Source organism: Spermophilus citellus, assembly GCF_964194105.1.
Source record: "Spermophilus citellus genome assembly, chromosome: 5".
NCBI classification, from domain to species: domain Eukaryota; kingdom Metazoa; phylum Chordata; class Mammalia; order Rodentia; family Sciuridae; genus Spermophilus; species Spermophilus citellus.
Window position 1 is genome coordinate 138,057,375 of NC_138186.1, and position 22,366 is coordinate 138,079,740.

The window sequence follows — 22,366 nt, forward strand, 5'->3', positions numbered from 1 at the left end:
ACATGAGGGCAGATGTCAATGACAGCCCCAAGTGCTTTCTCTTAGGATTTAGTTCCTTCACTAGCATCTTTGCAATCTGAAATGGATCGACTTTATTATTGGAGAGGTTCATTCCTATTCCCTAGAGACATGATCTTCTTGGGAGTAAATTAATTTATTCTATTTGAGTAATACAATATCTAAATGTCTGACAAATACTTGTCAACTGAACATTTTAATATTGTGTTTCATTACATAATTGTTGCCACTGCATTAATGGTATTCACAAGTATTCTATGAATACTAATTTTACACCAAAGACAATTCAATAATAAATAATTTTAAGCAATGCCAGCACAATTGAAAAATAAAACAGCTTCATATAATGGTTGCATCCTACTTGTTTTGGTAAAAACCAAAAATGTTTGGCATAAAATTTGCAACAATTATGCAGTGAAATAGGGTAGTAAAAATTACTGTGCTGTGGTATTATTTACTAGGGTAGAAACTTTTCTTTCTTAAACAGGAATTCATTTTAAAGCTTCAAATTTCCTTACATTCTTCTTTTTTTGATTGTGTGCCTCTGAACCCTCTGGACATTGTTGTGAAGCTGCCAAGGCTAACTGTGGTAACAGATATCGGGATTTCACACTCATCTGCCCCAGCAACATGGACAACCAGAGCTAAAGGTGCTCAAATGGCACACTTGTCCACAGCATCTTTCAACATATACTCACAAGCTCTTTTTGATCTGTTCTGTTATTTTTAAATGTCTGGTAAAGTTATATTTGAGTTGCTCAAAATTCATACCATATAAATCATTTGACCAACAGAACAAAGATAATCATCCTTCCAGTTTTACTGAAAACCAGGAGGTTTCACACATTAAATGTAAAAATACTCTGAAATTATTTTTATAAGCAGATAACACTTAACTGTAACTACTTATAAATTCCTGTATAAATAAAGATATCAAGTGATCAGAATACTTCTAAATCAGACATTTAATGATTACTACAAGTAAATGAATTATTCTTACTATTTATTAGTTAACTCAAATGGCTGGATATGTTCTGCTCAAATTCAGAGAACCCCTTAGGGTCATTCAAAAACAATTACTTCACTGATAACAGCAGGCACTTCAAGTTTTTTTCATATAAACAGAATTTTTAAAATGAACCTCAGAAGATGCCCAAGATTTGGATTTGAAAACTTGAACTCTCCTTAGTTGAGGCTTTCCTTCTACTTAACACCTCAGGCTCCAGGCCATCATAATTCAAGTGATTCCCTGAATTTAGGCAGAATTTTTGTTTCTGTTTTCAACCAAAAGCATCAGTAGAAACACCCAATCTATTTCTCTTCCTAATATCCAAATTCTGTCACTGTTCCTTGAATGTTTCTCCCAGAGAGTTTTAATTTCACCAGTGAAAGCACTGGAGGGAAGGAGGCCTGAATATTCAAAAAATTAAAATCACTCTCATATGTGGCTTTTAGTAACAGGGGAAACAAAGTAAAATGCACCTCTGGCAAGTGTGAGAAGGGCGAGGAGGAAAGCTTTTCTCTAGGAGGTGCATTAGGGTTCACAAGAGCGCCCTCTGCTGTCCAAGTGGTGGCTGAAAGGAAGGTGGCTTTCATGCTATCAGAAAAGCCCTTTCCACTAAACAAAATTGATGTTATCTCCTCTTCTAGGCTCTAGAGAGGTCAGAAAAGGAAGAGCAAAGAATTAACAATACATCAGAACAGACAGCAGTGACCTATTGGAAAAAAGGAAAGGTTACACAAGAAAGAATAATAGAACAGCATAAACTGAGAGAAGAGAATTTTGAAGATTCTACAGCAGTATATGGAGGTATGTCTGAACACAAGCTTTTCCACCTTGCTTAAAAATCTTTGGTAACTGTAACCTACAGAAATCAGCTAAAACTTGGTTTATTGCTGAATCTTTATCACAAACAGCACAACCTACCTACCTACCAAATACTATTGCACATGTCCTGGGTACTTCCTCAAGTCTCTCTGCACAGAATGGCCTCTTCAGTAGCTCCTACACCTGAGATTCTTCTTATACTACAGCATGGGTCACCTCCCACCCACCCCCACCCAAAACCCTCCCCTATGCATTGAAGCCTTTCAGATTTTGCCACTAACAGGCCATATTTTGTGTGTGAGGCATTCATTCCCCAATCATCTAGCCCCTATGATCACTTCCCCTCTCTGCACATGATTTTGTGCAACATTCTTAACAGCAACCCACAGTAATTCTCTCAGGCATGCTAAGTATTCTACACAATAAAAAGATTGTCTTTAAAAAAAATTTAGCTAAAAGCAACAGGAAATGGAAAAATTTTAAATAAGACAAACCCAGGTCTGAAAACTCAGTGAGCAATGTGAAAATTACTGGTTCCTGAAAAATTAAAGCAAATTTTAACTTTCACATTTTTGTTCCTTAAACAATGGTTGCTAACCTGCCTGAAAGAACAACAGGAAAGCTGGGTACTGTTCTTAGAATCTTGGAATGTCGCTAAAAAGAATCACCATGAAGAGGCTGGGATTGTGGCTCAGCGGTAGAGTGCTCACCTAGCATGTGCAAGGCACTGGGTTCAATCCTCAGCACCACATATAAATAAATTAAATAAAAGTATTGTGTCCAACTACAACTAAAAAAATATTTTTTTAAAAAAAGAATCACCAAGAAGTATCAGAGGAATAAGACAATTCTTAATAAATCCCACTCTTCAGATATATTTTTAAAAATATACAAATAAATGCATGAGATTGAGACATCCCTTCAGACAGTAAACAAAGAGGGATGAGGAAGGGAATATGATAAATGCTTGTAATACTCAGGAAAAAAAAAAGCTTCTAGACTAATTCAGTTCAACTATAATCCCAATGATGACACCATCTCTAGGGGTAAGGGTGGGGTAAAAAGGGAGTCCTTCCCAATAAGAGAATACTGGGGAATTTAAATAAGTGTCACACATTTAATTATTCAATAAAATACCTTCAAAGCATCTGAAAACTACTGTCTAGATAATCTCTGTTAGACTCATGAAAATACTTTATCCACGTTGTCATAATTCTCATAATTCTTAAGAGGATACACAATTTTTATTTATCCATTGAGGACTAAATGACTTGGTTTTCAATTTTTTGTTCTATTCTCAAAATCATTCACTTTCAAACCAAAACCATTTTAAAAGTTCAGTGCACCTATTTTTTTAAAACAAGAAATTATTACTGCTTATAAAAACCTATAAAACCCATACATGAGAATTTGGAAAATTTGGTCAAATTATATACTTGCACATAATCTTTGATTTTGCATTTCAATAAGGAATATAATTCAAAGATAAACAAGAAACCTTGCAAAATCCTTAGCAAAAAGAAAATACAGATATGAGGACCGAAATTAAAAATGTATTCTGAGGAAACAGGGGATGCGAGGAGGGGGGAACAGAGGAAGTACTGGGAGTAACACTGGCCAAATTATATTGTCATACTGTGTACATGCATGAACATTTAACAAATCCCATCATTATGTACAACTACAATGTACCAATTTTAAAAAGCTAGAAAAAAGGAATTGTTAAAGTCAAAACACTGCAGTATACTCATCTGCTCACATACTTTGAGTTAATAGTAGTACGTTATTTCAGGGAAAAAAAAATATGCATGTAATGTATTTAATGTATTCCTGGGGCAAATAAATGAATATAGTTAGAACAATCTACATGCATGGCAAATAAGTATGTATTTTTTCACATGTATTGGAGAGGAAAAGTACAGAAAAAAGTTGCAACTTCAAATGCAGATAAGCTGAATAGGGGCTTTTCCCGATTTAAATTTCACATAATTTCATTTTACTATAACATTTATAAGACATTTTATATTGTACATTTGAGGTAGGGTACCAGGGATTTTGAACTCAAGGGCACTCAACCACTGAGCCACAGCCACAGCCACACCTCGCTGTGGCTGTGGCTGGCTTTGAACTAACTATCCTCCTGCCTCAGCCTCCCAAGCCACTGGGATTACAAGTGTGCACCACCACGCCCAGCTATATTGTACATTTCTAAAACATGAGATCCAGAAAAATAATTTTAAACATCTTCATCAAAATCCCAGTTTCCTACTGCAGAAATCCAAAGACATCACTCTACATTGGATCAAATGATGCCATTCGGCCTGCTTATGGAAGACAGATGTTTACAAATATATTTAAAAGCATGTAATATTAAAGTCCTTATTATATACATACTGTCTAACTGGCTTTGGGTCTCAAGCTAAACTTGAGAGAGAGAGAGAGAGAGAGAGAGAGAGAGAGAGAGAGAGAGAGGGAGGGAGGGAGAGGGAGGGAGGGAGGAAGAGAAACACGTACCACTTGCTTTGGGTTTATAACATTACGTTTCTCATTTGCAGTGTTCCAGAAATGATTTCACCTCACCTGGACCTCAAAGTCCTTAAGGGAATTTTCGTATTGTTTCCCTCCTTTCCCACTCTTTACTGTGCATCTAATGATTACTCTCTAGTGATTAACAAAATCTACTTTACAGAAGGGAAATATTTTATTACTGATCTCTTCTCTTGTTCACATCCCCTATAATCCATTTCTTATCCAGTGCCAGAAGGATTTCTGTTTGACACACAGGAAATTATATCAAGACTCACCTTAAAAAATCTCCAATGGCTTCCCATCATTCCTATAACATAATTCTAAACCATAAATATAATTTTTAAGACCCTGACATGATGTGTAGGTCTGACTTCTTTGGCCTTTACCTTCCTTTGTGCTCAGCCTTATTCAACAAGTTCCTGCCTTAAGGTGTTACATTTGTTCTTCCCTACAAATGGAAAAGTCTTGACATGTCCAACTCCTTGTCATCAGCAAGGTCTCAACTCAATTAACATGTCCTCCTGACCACAATGGTAAAGCAGCTTCCCTATCCCCTTTCTAACACAGCACTGTATTTTACCTTCTTAACAGTTACTTCTTAGTACCTGAATTCTTTTTACTAATATATCTGCTGTTTAGCTCCACCACTAGACTCTAAACTTCCCAGGCCGACCAGATGAGTAAGCATGATCAATATAATTAGAAGAGAGAATATAAAAGTGCTGGAAAACAACTTCCTCATTAACATCAGGTATTTCATATAAAGGGGAGCAAGAGAGAGATAAGAAGGGCTGCTATGATGCAAAGTCTTTTTTCCCACTAAAAGTCTTAAAAGTAAACTGCAGGTTTTCATATGTGATTAGTGAACTAGTAACCTAATGCACATATAATTTGTTATTTTAACAGAACCACAGTGTGCATAAGAGTTATACAGTGCATTTTCACATGAAATTATAGTTTCCCAACTGTCAGCCACATACATCAAACTAGGGATCGTTTTATCAGCTAAACTGGTTGTTATTTCTTCATTTCAAATTGTGCATTTTCAAGTAAAGAGCTTATGCACCTCCCTGATGATTCTATGCTTCTAAATATGAGGAATCAGTTTTAATCAAAAACTTATTTGAAAAAATTAAGGTTGATACGTAAGAAAAAGGAAATATCTATGGATGTGGACAGAATAAATGGAAAGGGGCAAAAAGCAAGAGTAGATCCAAGGATGCAAGGTGAACACCTTGTCCGCCTCCTGGGCTTTATCTTCAACTGTCCGTGTTGCTGCCGTCAGGTACTTCTCCTTCATGGACAAAATATCCTTGAAAAGATGGTCTCCTTTTCTCTATTGTTTTAAACAATAGACACAATCAACAAATAAGACACATACATTACACCTATAGCAACACAAACATAAAACAACTGTGTGAGTCAGTGGAACAAGCCAGATGAAGTGGCACATAAGGAAGGCTTTTAGCATGTCATCAGACACTTTCTCCAGAAAACTCTAGAGCAGACTGCTAAAACTGATATTATCTCTAGGAAATCTGAAAATAAAAATTTAGGTGGTATCTACCCTATCACACATGGTGTTTTAAGTCTTGATATTTTCAAAAGTTTTGTTCTTCAGTTCCGCAATTATTTTTGCGAATCTGTTTTCAAAGTACTATTTCCTTTCAACGTCACAAACTTTGGTTTTATTCCTAAGTCTTTGATCCATTTTGAGTTGAGTTTTGTGCATGTTGAGAGACAGGGGTTTAATTTCATTTTGTTGCATATGGATTTCCAGTTTTCAAAGCACCATTGTTGAAGAGGCTATCTTTTCTCCAGTGCATGTTTTTGGCACCTTTGTCCAATATAAGATAATTGTAGTTTTGTGGGTTAGTCTCTGTGTCCTCTATTCTGTACCATTGGTCTACAATTCCGTTTTGGTGCCAATACCATATTGTTTTTGTTACTATTGCTCTGTAGTCTAGATAGGGCAGAAGGGTTGGAGGAGAAGAGAGGGGGCATGGGGTTATAAATGATGGTGGAATGTGATGATCATTATTATCCAAAGTACACGTATGAAGACACAAATTGGTGTGAATATACTTTGTATACAACCAGAGATATGAAAAATTGTGTTCTATATGTGTAATAAGAATTGTAATGCATTCCACTGTCATAAATAAATTTTAAAAATGTCACAAACTTTGAAACTTAGGGCAACCAACAGCTTGGCTTTTTAAGGAAAGGTGAATAAAAATAGCATTAGAATATCTAAATTAAATGTCTACAATTTGACAACATCAAGCCACACTAGACACTGAAAGTTGAAATTGGAGATAAGATCTTTGTACAATTTTTAAAACTGCAGAATAAAGAGTATGATCACTGTTCTCAAGTATTATGAGCCCATGGAAGTTCCTGGTCAACCACAGGAAGGATTTGGGATCAGAGAGAAAGAGAGATACATAGGAATAGAGAGAGAAACATTTGAAGAATATATTCTACAGGTATTACTTATATTTGTGGTGAAGAAAAGTAAACTATAGAAAGAAAAAAGAATAAGTGTGAAAAGACATTATGACTAAAAATGTTTTAAAAATGATATTTATTCTATGCATCATTACTGGGAAGTCTGAATATTAAGTTGTATCATATAAAACATTCAACAGGACTCAAGTCTTTAAACGTAAGTTTTAACTTATTATCCTCATGGCAATGACCTTAGAACATTATAAATATAATCCACATTCCTTTAGTTATTAATTATTTACTTGTTAATATCCTTATTTCAGAAGCAATAACTAAGTAGCTTATTAAATACAATATTATGATATGTTGTCCTGTATAACAATACATTTGTATTAGCTTACTTGAATAAAATAGTAAAATTACTCTGAAATATTTCAAAGGCATTTTGAAACTCGTAATTTACCTAAGAACTAGGCCAATAAGTATTACATTGTTAATAAATATTTAGTATTTTAAAAAATTGTTAGCAATATAAAGAAATTAAATGGGAACAATTTGTAATTTCTGATGGTCAATATACAAGATTAACATCCTAAACTTTACTGAACAGTGGAGCGAGATATATAGCCAACAAACAGCTAGTGACATACCCCTTGTGTCTGTAGGGACAGAGGTGTGATACGTCGTTTTTCCCATTCATTAGGGCGCGGCTCAGGTGTGGATTCCATAAAATTGCGCTTGAGTTCACTAATGCTAGCCTGATGTTTCAGTATGTCCTCCTGGGCCTTATCCAGGTCCTAGCAATATGTAACGTGACAAAGGGGGGGAAATCCAAAAGGGAAAAACCCGGTAGGACAAAAATAAAAAAATAAAACCAAAAAAAAAAAAAAAATAAGACAAAGCACACTTATGATTAAAAAAAAAAAAAAACATAGTAAAGCAAGAAAAATGCCAAGTCTCAAAAGCCATAAAACCACCTATTGATAACCCTAATGAGTTCATCAAAATTTGAAAATAAAGCCAATGTATATCTTTATGACTCATTTTAAAGATTCTAATTTATTCTGTTTAAAATATTTTAAAAAATAATTATTTACAGTTATTAGAAGGAAGCCATGGAACTGATCACCAAAATGGCTCATATTCCTTCTGTTCTTGAATTTGAATTGCAGTCTATGACTTTGTTCCTGCAAATCTACCTTTCTACTATTAAAATTGAATTCTGTGAATGCAGTAAGTCAAGCACAAAATAGAGAAAAGTAGATTCAAAAGCACACTTAGCCTGAAGGGAAAGCCAGTCCAGAATCATCAAAAAAAAAAAAAAAAGGAAAAAACCAAAGGTTGACTTATGTCAGAAAATTCCAATAGTGCTTTTAATCCTTATGGAATAAAAAAAAAATACCTCTTCTAGAGGTTGATTCTGTTTGGGATCCCTATAATAATGAGCCTCATTCTGGTCTCATGTCATGCAGAGCACAAACATAGGGCTCAGATGCCTCACACACCAAACAAAGATGCAAGAAAAACTACCAGGTCAATTTTCATGATTAATGGAAAGACTGGCTCTGGTAAATAGTACATGTGGTAATTCATGTTCAGGAAATGATTGTAACTGAATTTAAATGTTTTCATATATTTCAAAAATCACAGGGCAGCCTGCAGATTATAGTTTTCATCCCACTCCCAAAGGAACAGGTCATGCATTTTATAAAATTAGATAATCCATATGCATGCACAAGCATACTAGCTCATCTATGAGCTTCTATAGCCATTTGCAAAAACTCATAAAAATCTAAAAATATTTGCATGGCATGGGAAAATGACCGTGGCTTGAGATCAGGCACATTTCTTGCGTTTGCTCAAAGCAATGTTACTTATTATACTTTATAGCATTTTAGTAAATCAAGCAAAAAAAAATACATTTCCAATAGTTATCAAAGCTGCCAGAAGCAACCAGATTAGTCAGATTACTAAGAAATGCAGTTCTCCACTGAATTCACTGCCACTCACTATTTACAAAAATAAAAACAAACCTGTTCTCATGTGACACGGGGAACATATTTTACATTCCTAATTGGGTAGTTAATTTTTTTGTTTCTCTTTGTCTCTTTTCTCTCTATCATTTGCTCTTTCTAATCAAAACAATTCAATCAGTATATTCTCAAACAGAATACTTTAAGTGGACCACATTACTAATCACATGGGCTTTAAAAATATATATATGGGCATAGATCAACAGTCAAATTATTTAATGTCAGATCAATAAATACCTGTTCTGCTTAATATATATTAAATGTAGAACTATGTTACTTCAGATTCTATGCCCTAGAGATAATTCATTAAGAAAATAGGCTTATTTGTAGAATAATTCCAAAACTAAAAGTAAACTTTACTCATTTTAGTAAAAAGAACTTTTTTCCCAGTTGTCACTTTGAGAACTTCTAATAGATCTAATTTTATCTTAGCCACTTTAAAAGAACCAAGTTGGACTGGTAACATGCGCTCCCAAGTTGAATTTCCCCCATGCATGTCATGCACTGTGCTAGAAGAACATTGCCAGCCAGCCTGTGCGTGACCTCCCGTCCACAGCAGCCTGGCAGCCATTAGGACAATTGTTTTCTTAGATTTTATACAAACCTCCAACATTAAATTGCTATGTCTGACATAAATATTATCCCCTTCTACTCTCAAGGAATTTTTCTGTGAAATTAAATCACACACAGGGGAGGGGGGAGGCAAATAAATGTAAGTGTATCAATCAGCAAGCACCAGAAATGACCCAGAATTTGAAAGCTCTAAGACTTTAAAATAAAAGAGGAATAAAAATCTTAAGAACTTAATACCACAATGAACAAAACTCAAATAAGCGCTGAAAATACATTCCAATACCACCCCAACAGTAATAATGGCAGGCAGCAGCCACCAGATATTTAACTTCAGGGAAAAACAGCCACCTCCTCCAGCTGTGTTTCTTCTTCTTCCATCTTCGCCTGGAAAGGCACATAGCAAGCAGCCAGAAAGAAGAGGAGCATTAGTGGGAACTCTGCCATCAGTGCAGAGAAGCTGTGTTCAAACGTAAATGGTGAAGCAGCATTACCAACCTTCTCTGTATGGCCCTCAAGATGCAGAATATTAAGCCACTCTGGTCTTTCATCACCTACAGTGCTGTACAAATGATGGAAATGATCCTTTGCAAAGTGGAATGGAGAATGGAAGCTTCACTCTTTCTCCGTCCCTAGATTATACTCTGCTTTTGAATTTTTTTTTTAACTCAGGAATGAAAATATCAGAGTGCAAATATGGCATAATTCAATCTGCTGTGCTCTGACATGTCTGAATTAACTAGAGAGGAAACAGGTATAATGACATAAATCTTGTCTTTTGCCTTATATTGGTTATATATTTTACATCATCATACCTTATACTGTCACTATTTTTTTTAGATATGGATTTCTTTCCTTGGGGGCAAATGATTTATTTAGCTACTTTCATATTAAGATGGTATTTAAAATATACTTTAAAATACAGTCACTCTTCTTAAATAAAATTCTTTAATCAAGAATACTTTTTTAGCTGGAGATGGTAGCTCATGCCTGTAACCCCAGCAACTTGAGAGGCCGAGGCAGGAGGATCCCAAATTCAAAGCCAGCCTCAGCAATCTGGCAAGGCCCTAAGCAACTCAGCGAGACCCTGTCTCAAAATAAAATACAAAAAAGGGCTGGGGATGTGTCTCAGTGGTTAACTGCTCCTGGGTTCAATCCCTGGTACCAAAAAATAATAAAATAAGAATAAAAATAAAAGGGTTGGGGATGTGGTTTAATGGTTAAGCATCCCTGCATTCAATCCTCCCAGGTCCAAAAAAGCCCTTTTTCATTGTTGGACATTTCTCAACACCTAATAATCCCCCTGCACTCCCAAAATAAATCTGGAAGATTAACATAAATCTGAGTGAATTCTGACCCCAGGAAAAGAATGGCAAAAAAGAAAAATATCAATTCTGATACTAAAGGAAATAATCTTTACAGGTTAATTCATACCATATATTCTTTTCCTTCTTTGCTGGGATGATGGTGTCAAAATGCTTACCTTTGTTTTTGGTAACTACTCACAGTATTTTTGAGAGGTAAGCAGGGAGCTCAGAGTCTTTTTTATCAGAAGTGAAAAATGAGACATAGCCATTCAACAATCTGTCAAGAACTATTTTCCAATTCCTTGGTTAGCACTTAATTCTCTACAATGCTATCTTTGGTGTTTCTCATGTAAATTCAAAATTGTAGTTTCTCCTACCATGCATACTCACTACATTTCTTCACATTTCTCTTCAGGTTTTACTCCATGTGTTAACAGTATACACAGGATGCTCTGAGATACTAATTCACCAGACCACATTTAGCAAAGTAAGTTAAAAAAAAAAAAATGCTGCACATGTTAACACTGACTGACTAGTGCAGAGGTAGTATGCTTGGAAAAAAAAGTTGCCTTATATAGGGGTAAAAATCCTCACACCAGACACCTAATTTTCAACAAGGGACCTAATCTCAGTGCTACATGTCTAAACTCTCAAAAAACCATATTTCATTTTTCACACACATTTGTTAAAAGTAACAGAATAATATCTCCCTTATAAAATACATGACCACTGACTCTTTTAATATAAAAACATGATTTAGGATTGGGAGAAAAAAAAATCCTAGCTAAAATTCATCTGGCTAGTCCCCAAATGCTATAATAAAAGGAGACAAGGAGTTTCTGAGATGAGACGTAACAAATGTCATGGGTAAAGGTTACTGATATAGCCTCACAAATGCAAGAACAAGCTTGGATTTTAAACAACAGAAACAATAATCCTAAGGAGTTCTATTACTAAATGTCAATTACAGTTATGTCCACTGCATTCTAAGTTCTAAAAATGAAAAGTTCCCATCTTAAAGGAACAGCATTAACATTTGTATGCAAAACAAACACACCTATGGAGATTAAGGACAATACAGTTTTCCCTCTCTCCCACTACTTTTGTTAAAAATCTAGTATGATCTAGATGTTTACAAAATAATCCTATCACTTTGCCCTCAACTTAATATTTGTGGGACCTGGTCAAAGAATATCAATGCAGGAGTGCCTACACTTATCTCTCATGCACTAAAACACTGTATGTATGAAAATGTGCAGGTGATATTATTTTGAGGGTAATCTGAAATTTATGCACATGTTTACACTCTATATTAGGAGGTGTTTAAGATGAAGTGTGGTTTGTTGACTTCACAAAATGAAGCTTATGGCGAAGTTCCAGCAACTGCTTCCTCTTCCTCTATTTTATCATTCAAATCAAGGTCATAAGAAGCATTCAAGGAGGTAGCTTTGGCCTCCAGATAGCAGAGGGCTAGAGCCAGAGGAAGCGAAAAGGTGAGAGAAAAAGGAACAGACTGAGAAGCAGAGAGCAACAGCCCAAAGATGAGGATAAGGGAAGGAATGAATGAAGGAGAAGTGATAGGAACATAGTGCTGAACATCAGGAGGGAGGAAGGAAACCCAGAGCTTAGGGAGGCTGGGGAAAGCAAGATATCCATCTTCATCAAGAAGGGAGGGGAAACCAGAGGGAAAACATTTGGAGAAGCTGAAGGAGAAGTAACCAAACTCAGAATTCCCTTGGTCACCTGCTTTAAGAGTCTTGTCGTGTAATGGAGGACAATCAGACTGAGCAGGGACTACAACAGGATCCAAGACAGAATCCAGTGTGGTAACCTCAGGGTCCCCCTGCTCTGATGTTTCACCTGTGGAAAGGAGCTCTAAACTGTCTAGTGTGACCTGGTCAGCCTCCCCAAAAGGGTCTTCCTCTGAAATGTCTGAAAGCAAGTCCACTTCAGGGACTGGCAACAGGCTTGGAGAAAAAGATGAAACACAACGGATGAGTGGTGAAGGTGGACACATGCAAGCAGTCTATTTTCAAAAATAAATCGATAATTGAATAAGAAATTACACAACATATACATTCAAAGGAAAAAATGAATGCAAGAGGAAAAGAAGAAAAAAGAAGAAATGGGTAATTAGTGAAAACTTTACTTTCAAGTAGGTTTTATATTAACAAAGTATAGTTAGAAGACGAATTAAATGATCCAGTTTAAAGAGGAAATTGGACTACTTTTATTACATAAAACTTATAGGTATCAACTGATTTAATTATTATTTTCAAACTGATTGCAAATAAATCCTATGAAACTCAAATCTGATTGCTGACAGACATTTAAAAATTAGCAAAATAAGCCAGCATAACCAATCATTTGCTGAAGATAAGCTTCCCTGAAATTTGAAAGAATACTTTCTTGTCTTTATGATACACAAGAAAAAATTTTTTAAAAAAACTAGATATGTCAAATTATTTAATAAATGGAACAGAAACTTGCTGAAATGCCATGCTCTTCTGTTTCACATGTAAGTAGTCACTCTCCTAAGGTGCCTCCTTATCATAATTATTTTTAAAAATTCTGATCATTTTCCAGCAGTTGAAAGTTATCTTGTGGGACACAATTTCTATTATTTTTAACAAAATAATTTTTCAAGGTGATAGTCACAAAACATATAATAATGGAATACAAATGATTTGAGTCATCTACTACATGAAGCACTTGACCTCTGTGCTGGGCATTAGAGGTTACTGATGCAGGAATTCCTAAGGCACTTACAGATTATCATTGAAAAACACAAGATCACTTTGTGTATGTCTAGAAATGCAAGTCGACATAATTAATCAAGACAGAGGCTATATACTTTAAAATTACTTGGAACAAATCAAATATAATTTTCAAATCATCACAGCTTTTATAGGATGCTAATTCAATTAACAAGATTATTACAAAGCCAGAAAGACCAGTGAATTACTTACTTGCATTAATATAATTTACACTGCAATATTTTGCTTTCAGCAACAACCAAAACATGGTTAGAAATCACAGTCACAACCAGCAGGAGCATACACATATTTGAAAACTGGGAATTTACAACAATATAGAACAATGATAATTTTAAATATTTGATATCTGAAAATGAACCAGATAGCCTCTGGTCCACATACACATTTAAAACCATGTATTTTACCAATTTGCCATACCTTTCCTTCAATGAGTTGCAAATGTGGGGCTTTAGATGGGCTTCTGACATCCCTCCGGCTGTCCCTATCTTGTACCATGGCAGTGCTGACAACTGCTGGGCCATACGCTGAAATCCCCCCAGCAGGTCCAGGAAAATCCTTTATAAGACTTTGGTCCACAACACCAATTGGAGCTGGTAAAAAAAGAAAAAAAAAGATAATTTTGGATTACTGTTAAGATATATAAAAGGTAAAGCTTTACACAGAATACTTCCCTCTCAAATAAACAGGCAGCATACATACAACTAACAGAAATAAAAATACTGCTTGATCTCTTAAAATATCAGAATATAAAATAAACTCATTTTTAAACTTTTACCAGAATCTAACAGTATTTTGAATTTTCCCCACTGAACCACACAGGGTCTCATCAGATTTTTGAAGGATATGCTTCAACAATGGAATTGACCAGTAGGAGGAGCTCTCAGACCAGCTGAACTGAACCAGAGTCAAGGCAAAATGTCAGAAAAATGTAACCAATACTTTAATTCTCTGGGGGTCTCTTTAGTCTTGTCTAGATTTATTTCTGAATCTACCTATTATAATAAATAATTGTCTAATTATTAAAATGATTGATATAACAAGTTTTAAGAAGTCATTCACTAAGGAACCTTTACTTTGAGCACCAGAAGACAGTAAATGTTAAGAATTTAAATTCTGTTCATGTTAAATATTTATCATTATACTAACACTCCTCTCCTGTTTGTCTCAACTTAACCTATAGCAAATCTAATACACAGATAAAACCACCACTGCCCCAGCAAACCCAGACTTTATGTGCCCCTTTCATCTCTCCTAAAGTTAGGCAAAAACATGTATTAAGTTCAAAGTTTTTATCACACTGCACATCAACCCAAGAAACTTCAACAAGGCAAAATGAGTGGCAGGTGATCATCTCTAGCTTTAGCTCCCTCCCAAATATGACTTCCCATGAGGTCCTTTCACTTGTATAAAAAGTGCTTTACTGATACCATGCGGTTTGCTCTGGTCCTTGTCCCAGAGGAAGCCCAATAACACACAAAAACCCCTGATGCTGCAAGCACTTGAAGAATAGTGCTTGACCATCTTGAACATGGAAGTCATCAGTACTATGAATCTATGTATCACAGTCTACACACCCTCACCACTGCTCACCTGCTCTGTCTAAAATTTGCATCTTCCTCAGTCCTTCCTCTTTCATCAAACACTACTCACACTTGTAACCATTTGCTCAAGAAGTCTTCTAGGAATCTTCCTTTATTTCTGAACACAGCAGGCCCAACAGAGTCCTTAAACATATTTCTAAATGTAGCAGTTCTTCCCACTTCTATTTCTAACATCTCATCTTTTAAGACTTTTTGAGCCCATAAGTACTCATACTTTTGAAAGCCTACACCAAATCATCAAATATTAAAATGCACTCATATTTTATATCACATATGCTTATTTTCCAGAGGTTGTTTTTAAACTTTTGACAAGATTTTACTAATTTTCTCTTAGAAAATATATGGCTATGCATGATCTCTTATGATTATAATTTCTTTTTTGGGGAGAGGGAGTACTGGGGATAGAACTCAGGGGCACTCAACCACTGAGCCATATCCCCAGCTCTATTTGTATTTTATTTAGAGACAGGGTCTCACTGAGTTGCTTAGGGCCTTGCTAAACTGCTGAGGCTGGCTTTGAACTTGTGATCCTCTTTAGTCTCCTGAGTTTCTGGGATTACAGGTGTGAGGCACCACACACAGTTGATTATGATTTCTAAGCACCCATGAGAGTCAGGAATTACTGTAAAATGTGAAAATGTGACTTAGAAATGGTGTCAAATGGAAATGTTACTGAAATATGAATGAATGCCTTTTAAACAATTTCAGGTTGCAGTTTTCTTTTTGTATTTAGGAGCCAAAAAATTTTTTAGGTTTTTAACACTTTTGTAGAACTTAAGAAGCTTTGTAGGCCGAGGCACTGAGCCTAACCTGCAGTGTGGCATAGCTAACTGGACTACTTCCATTCAGAGTAAGAGCAACATCACTCTCACTTAGACTATTCCTAACCAGCATGCCTACCTCCTGTCTCCATCCTAATTGTTTTCTTCTACCAAATGATTTTTTTGAAAGATAAAAATCATTTTCTTCTGTGCTCCATACCCTTCAATGGTTTCCAAGAGCATGTAGAATTAAATCCACATTCTTTATCATGGCCTTCAAGGACCTGCATGGCCAGACCACAACCCACCTCTCCAGGCACTTACTAACCTTTGATTAGGCTTGCATTCTTTCTGTTTCTGGAATGCTCTCCCTCACCTTGTAATCTTCAGTCCTGCCACTTCTGCTACCTAGAATGGTTTAGCATCTCCCCTTTTCTCTTGGCTGCTTCCCTCTCATCCTTCAAATTCCAAGTGAACTGGTTCTTCCTCCAATAGGCCTTCCTTCCCTGATGACTCTATGTAAGTAGTGACCCTCCTTATTGTATTTTCCACTTTCAGAAAATCAGTGGCTCTCCCAAATACATCTTGGTTGTTAGTGCTCTTACATGAATGATTTGCTTCCTTTTAGGTTTAATTTCCTAATCTCAGAAGACAGCTGTTCTAGACTGGTTTTTATTTGGTATTTGGTCTTCAGCTGTCTCACTGATTTGTACTTTTCATATAATCACTAGAAGATTTAATCTGCCAAACTTTAAAGTAAAAGATTATTTATATAGCTAAATTATTCTAGCCTACTTCAAAAAGTAAGCTGAAAAAAAAAAGAAAATATAAAATATGTCAACAACAACAAAAGTTATACTGATGAAGATGGTGAAGAAAATATTCAGTACCAGGTTACAGACTAGTGTTGCTTTAGGGGAAAAAAAGGAGAACATAAGCCTTAACCAAAGAGTTTTCTGGCTGTCTAGTCATGTACTGTCATGAAAAGCCTCCTATTTTTCAAGATAACACAATAATCCTTTTGATGACTTGCCCATCTGATGAATTACAGTGTCCAAAACACAAAGGGAAAAATAATGGATTACTATGCCATGTTTGTAGCTTTTACTTGTAAAAATCATTGTTTTCAGATACAGCCTCCTACAACCCTCTGCACTAACTGCCCAAACAGATGGTGGGTTTCCCTGAGCATGGTTTATATACCTCAAAGAAAATATACTGGTTTATTGCTCTTTAAAAGTCTAACACTTGCAATATAAAAGTTAGAGAGCCTCACAATTTAAAACAAAGGCTGAAGACAGACAGTGTTCTGGAAAGAGCAATGAGTTCTCTCAGGGCATTAAACAACAGTGATTGCATTTATTTAGCACTTGTATAAATTCTCTGTGGCAAGGGGAAAGACATGAGAAATATTTACATGAGCTGGCACATTTTCAGATTTACTTGGAAAAGTGCTCAGGTGTTGATTGATAATTCATTGAATTTAAATCACTACATTTGGAAATATAGACACTCATTTGAAGTACAGTTATGGTTCCCTTGCATATTTTTTGTGTGGTCTCATAGGATTTTACGAAGACTCTCTGGACTTAAGATCTAGTAACTATATATTAAAAAATTCTCACCAACAAATCCTGGGAAAGACCTCCATGTATTGGCCTATATTTTCTAAATTTTTTTCTAGGAAAAGTAATCAAGGCCAGTGAGCATCAACACTTCACATTAAAGAGCATTTTTATCTGACTGCATATGTTTGGTTGGTCCATTTTACCTAATTATTTAAAATACAAATTATTCAACTTCATATTTTAGAAAAATACAAAGTATAATAATAAAAAGGGTGTTTTACTAAACAACAATAGTAAATAATGTTTTTGAACTGCAAATTGCTATCAAATGTAAATGAAAACGTTGGAAAACTATTTCTTCTTTGGTAGAAAACTGACCATACCCATTTCCATTACACAGTAAAAATAAGTCCTTCATAAAGAATTCTAGTACAAACTTAACCATAGCTTTTTTAAAAATATAATTTTAGTTGTAGATGGATATAATAACTTTTTATTTATTCATTTTTTAATGAGGTGGTGAGATCAAACCCAGTGCCTCACACGTGCTAGGCAAGTGCTCTACCACTGAGTACATATCCCTTATCCCTAACCTTAGGTGGTTTTTTTTTTTGGGGGGGGTGCCAGCGATTGAACTCAGGGGCACTCAACCACTGAGCCACATCCCCAGTCCTATTTTGTATTTTATTTAGAGACAGGGTCTCACTGAGTTGCTTAGAATCTCACTTTTTGCTGAGGCTGGTTTTGAACTTGAGATCTTCCTATCTCAGCCTCCCGAGCAGCTGGGATTACAGACGTGCACCACTGCGCCTGGCATAACCTTAGCTTTTTTTTTAATAGGGAATCTACTATTACTATTAATTCCACAAAGACAAGGTAATAAGACAGATACATAGCCAGGCATGGCGGCACATGCCTATAATCCCAGCAGCTTGGGAGGCTGAGGCAGGAGTATAGAGAGATCAAAACAAGCCTAAGCAACTTAGTGCCCTAAGAAACTCAGTAAGACCCTGTCTCTATATATAACAAAAAAATGGAGGGGGGTGCATGGTATGTGGATCGGTTGTTAAGAGCCCTGGGATAAATCCCAGATTGGAGAAGGGGAGGTGGGTAGATAGAGATCTTTAAAAGCAACATCAACTTACTTCCACATATAATTTACATAAATCAACTATAATATGTAGCTTATTAGAATGCCAATGGAAAAACACACAACTATACATAATTCCTCTGAGCTTAAAGAACATATGAACACATTATATTTCTTTCTTTTAGTTAAAACACTATATTTAAAACTAATCCTTTAAAGACATACACAGGAAAGTTTGGTAAACTTCATCAGAGTAACCCAACATTAGATAGTGCTAGAAATGTTTTATGTTCATTTGAATGAAATTTCATATACTGACATACAAAAAAAACTTAGAATTATATTTCATCATTAATAAGTTCAAGAAATTAAACCACATAAAACAAATCACAATCAAGTAAATAAAAACATGTCCATCCAACATCTAATGAACACAAATGAGAATGACAACTTCAAAACACTACAAAATTATTTTATTCTGAGTATAATAGCATTTTGTTTACTGAGGAAAAAATTGGCTATTCCTCTAGGGTATTTCTGATGATCTTATTAACTAGTTAAACATTCTGTGACCACAATGAATTGGAGAAAGAGGAATGAAATCCAAAATTATCATAAATGTATTTACCTCCATCTAGACTCCTAGAGACCCGTTTACTAGAGGTGCGCTCAAAGTGTGGCGCTGGTCTGTCTATGAGGATGCTTGCCTGGCGGGTCTGCGCTTGTGTACGGCCACTGTAGCGGAATTTGGACCCCAAGGTCAGGAACTTGGCCTTTGGTGGCTGCTCTGGAGACACAAGCCTTGAGGGGAGCGAGGAAAACAAGAGAGCAAAATTAGGTTTACAGATTTTTTTTATTAAAATGATATATTTTAGTATCTAATTTTATATATTTTAGTATTATCTAATTTTAAGTATGATTCAAAACAATGCTACCTAACTTATAATAAAAAGAAATATTATTTGTAAACCCTCCTATATATATATATATGTAGCTCTATAATGGTGATATAAAGCCACATTCATGTACTCATGAAAAATATTTTTCTCAACCAGAGTGAAAGAGCAGCTGTTCTCAGTGTATATCAAGGGTTATTTATTTGTATTAGATTAAATCATTTATATAAACACATGTCTGAATTCTTGCTCCTAGCTATAAGTGCCAAGAAGCAATCCATTACCATTAGTAATTCTTAATATTTATGCCTGTTTTTCCTGGGGAAAAACATTTAACTCGAGAATCTGTTTCATCACATGATTCTTTCCCATGAAGAACAGAACACACAGTGGATCTGTAGAGATGACTAACATCATTTACTGCCAGCACAATTTTACTATGCAAGCCCTGGGTTTTTAATTAAGTAAACTTTCTTCCCAGAGTTGTGCATGTTTTCAGTAAATAAGTCAATCTTTCTGGAATACAACTGAAATTGTCTTATTTTTTTTTGTTTGATCAAGAATTAATAAAATGTCTTAACAAAATGATTATCTCAGAGCTCTTACACAATTTATTAAATATGATCTTAACTAACAATTCAGGAGAATGGAAAACTCTACTAAAACTTTTCCTATCATTTTCTAAGGGAAAAGTAATTTCTTAATAAAAGATTTTTTAAAAATCATTTCAAGTGTTTGAAGACCTTCAAATTTTATAGAAATCTCTTCTTGCTTAATGTCCAATAAAGAGATCCAAGTCAAGGAAAACCAGTATGTAATAAATAAGAGAGGCAATCTCAAATCAACTGAAGATTTGCAAAACAGTATTCACCCAGAAAAACAGTACGTTAGAATGAAATTGATTTACTTCTGACTTTCTTGGCTTAAATCTATTCATTTAGGAATCAGAAGCGTACCTCAAATTGTACTTTAGAAAAAGGTGCATATTCTTACAATAGATTGCCAGAACAGTAGAAATTTGGACCTAAAAAGAACCCCCTAGTCATGCTCTGAGTTATTTTTCTCTAATAGCAGAGACATGAGGCACAGAGAAGTCAAAACTCCCAGCATGCTGATCATGAGTAACAGACAACTAGGATGAGAGATTGGAGACCATTTGCCTTGCACTGTTTCCTGATGAGCTGAATGGCAGGAATTCCCTACTTAGAAATCCATCTAAATACGATCTAAGAATTCTCCATTGAGAAAACAGTGATCTACTAATAAAAGAGGGGTGGGGTTGTGGCTCAGTGACAAAGCACTTGCCTAGCATCTATGAGGCATTGGGTTCAATTCTCAGCACCACATATAAATAAAGTCCACTGACAACTGAAAAAGTATTAAAAAAAAAAGAAAGAAGAAAGAAAAGAAAAAGGGTGGAGTAAGGAGTCTCTGGCAAGCTTGTAAGTGCAGCAATTGTTTGGGAAATACTTATACTCCTTAAAAACCAGGTTAGCCTCATCACATTTATCTTTATTTTAGTCTATTCATAAAGTATAGTATATAGATACTGAGTCATCAACTAGAGCAAAAAAGAGAAATTCTTAAAGAATACCTCAAATAAGAAATGTGCATTGACAACCCCAAAGACAATCTCCAGAACAAATTTCTAAAACTACAAACAGGATGTCTGATTTTTGGAAATATGAAAATATTTTAAGAATACGTATGTTAAAAAAAGGATATATCTTTTTGAAGGTTTAACCTGCTATCTTCTGTTATAAAATGAACTAATTTTAAAACCATCTGAAACTGCTCAGGGGGCTGGGGATGTGGCTCAAGCCGTAACGCGCTTGCCTGGCATGCGCTGGGGACTGGGTTCGATCCTCAGCACCACATAAAAATAAAATAAAGATGTTGTGTCCACTGAAAACTAAAAAATAAATATTAAAAAATTCTCTCTCTAAAAAAAAAAAAAAAAAAAACTGCTCAGGCTCAGAAAACATTTTTTAAGAAAATTTCCTGGGCTGGGCTATAGCCCAGTGGTAGAGCCCTTGCCTGGCATGTGAGAGGCAATAGGTTCAATCCTCAGCACCACATAAAAATAAATAGATATTGTATCTATCCACAACTAAAAGAAAAATTTTAAGACAATTTCCATTGGTATTTTCCTAACTTTCTAATTTTAGTTTATGTAACTTCTTCACATGCACCAGGTGCTTAATAAATACAAAGGAGGACCCCACATTCATCTTTTACTACATGAGGGTACTAAGCATCTGGAAAACTCCAAAGATCGTGCTTATGTATCTCTTGCAGTGTTCTCTCTCTTTACTCTCTCTCTCTTTTTTTTTTTTTTTTTTTTGTGTGTGTGTGTGTGTGAACCCAGGGGTGCTTAACCTCTGAGCCACAACCCCAGCACTTTTTACTTTTTGAAACAAAGTGTTGCTAAGTTGCCGAGACTGGTCTCAAACTTGTGATCCTCTTGCCTTAGCTGCTGAAATGACAGGTGAGCCCCACTCCAGCTTTCCTCTCGAGATAGGCTCTGGCTATGCTACCCAGGTTGGTGTGAACTCAAGGTACACCACCACCACGCCAGTAGCTGGGATTACAGAAGGTGCCGCTGCACCTGGCTCTTCAGTGTTCTCTTTCTTGGTGTTGTAGTCACACCATTAAAGAAAAGTTTCTGAGTTTTCCTTGTATCAGAAATTTTGGGGAGAAAGTTGGCATTAAGCCAAATAACCTCTGACACACTATAAGAACCACTAGTGAATGGTCCTACTTTAATTCGATAAAACACAAAATGATTAATTTTAATTAAAGTCTTTTTAAAATAACTCTAAAAATGACCTCTTATTTATATAGATTGGGTGTTTTAGTAGGTTTTTCTGACTACTGTGACCAAAAGACCTGACAATTAACAATTACAGTAGGAAAAGTTTCTTTGGTGCGCACAGT

At 35.4% G+C, this 22,366-nt stretch overlaps 1 protein-coding gene across 20 annotated transcripts in view; it reads right to left on the reverse strand.

The window, feature by feature from the left end:
- EPB41L2 (erythrocyte membrane protein band 4.1 like 2) overlaps positions 1-22,366 on the reverse strand; it is a 208,748-nt gene that overhangs the window by 30,343 nt on the left and 156,039 nt on the right. For 13 of the 20 annotated variants that reach the window (XM_081296262.1, XM_081296267.1, XM_081296261.1 and 10 more), the window contains 6 exons: positions 19,162-19,334; positions 13,931-14,103; positions 9,464-9,526; positions 7,477-7,623; positions 5,610-5,711; positions 1,501-1,671 (listed from right to left, as the gene is read on the reverse strand). In XM_081296262.1, the coding sequence (XP_081152388.1) occupies positions 1,501-1,671; positions 5,610-5,711; positions 7,477-7,623; positions 9,464-9,526; positions 13,931-14,103; positions 19,162-19,334 (829 nt within the window). The remainder of the gene's footprint in view (positions 1-1,500; positions 1,672-5,609; positions 5,712-7,476; positions 7,624-9,463; positions 9,527-13,930; positions 14,104-19,161; positions 19,335-22,366) is intronic. The other 7 variants (XM_081296273.1, XM_081296271.1, XM_081296270.1 and 4 more) reach the window with 3 other exon arrangements.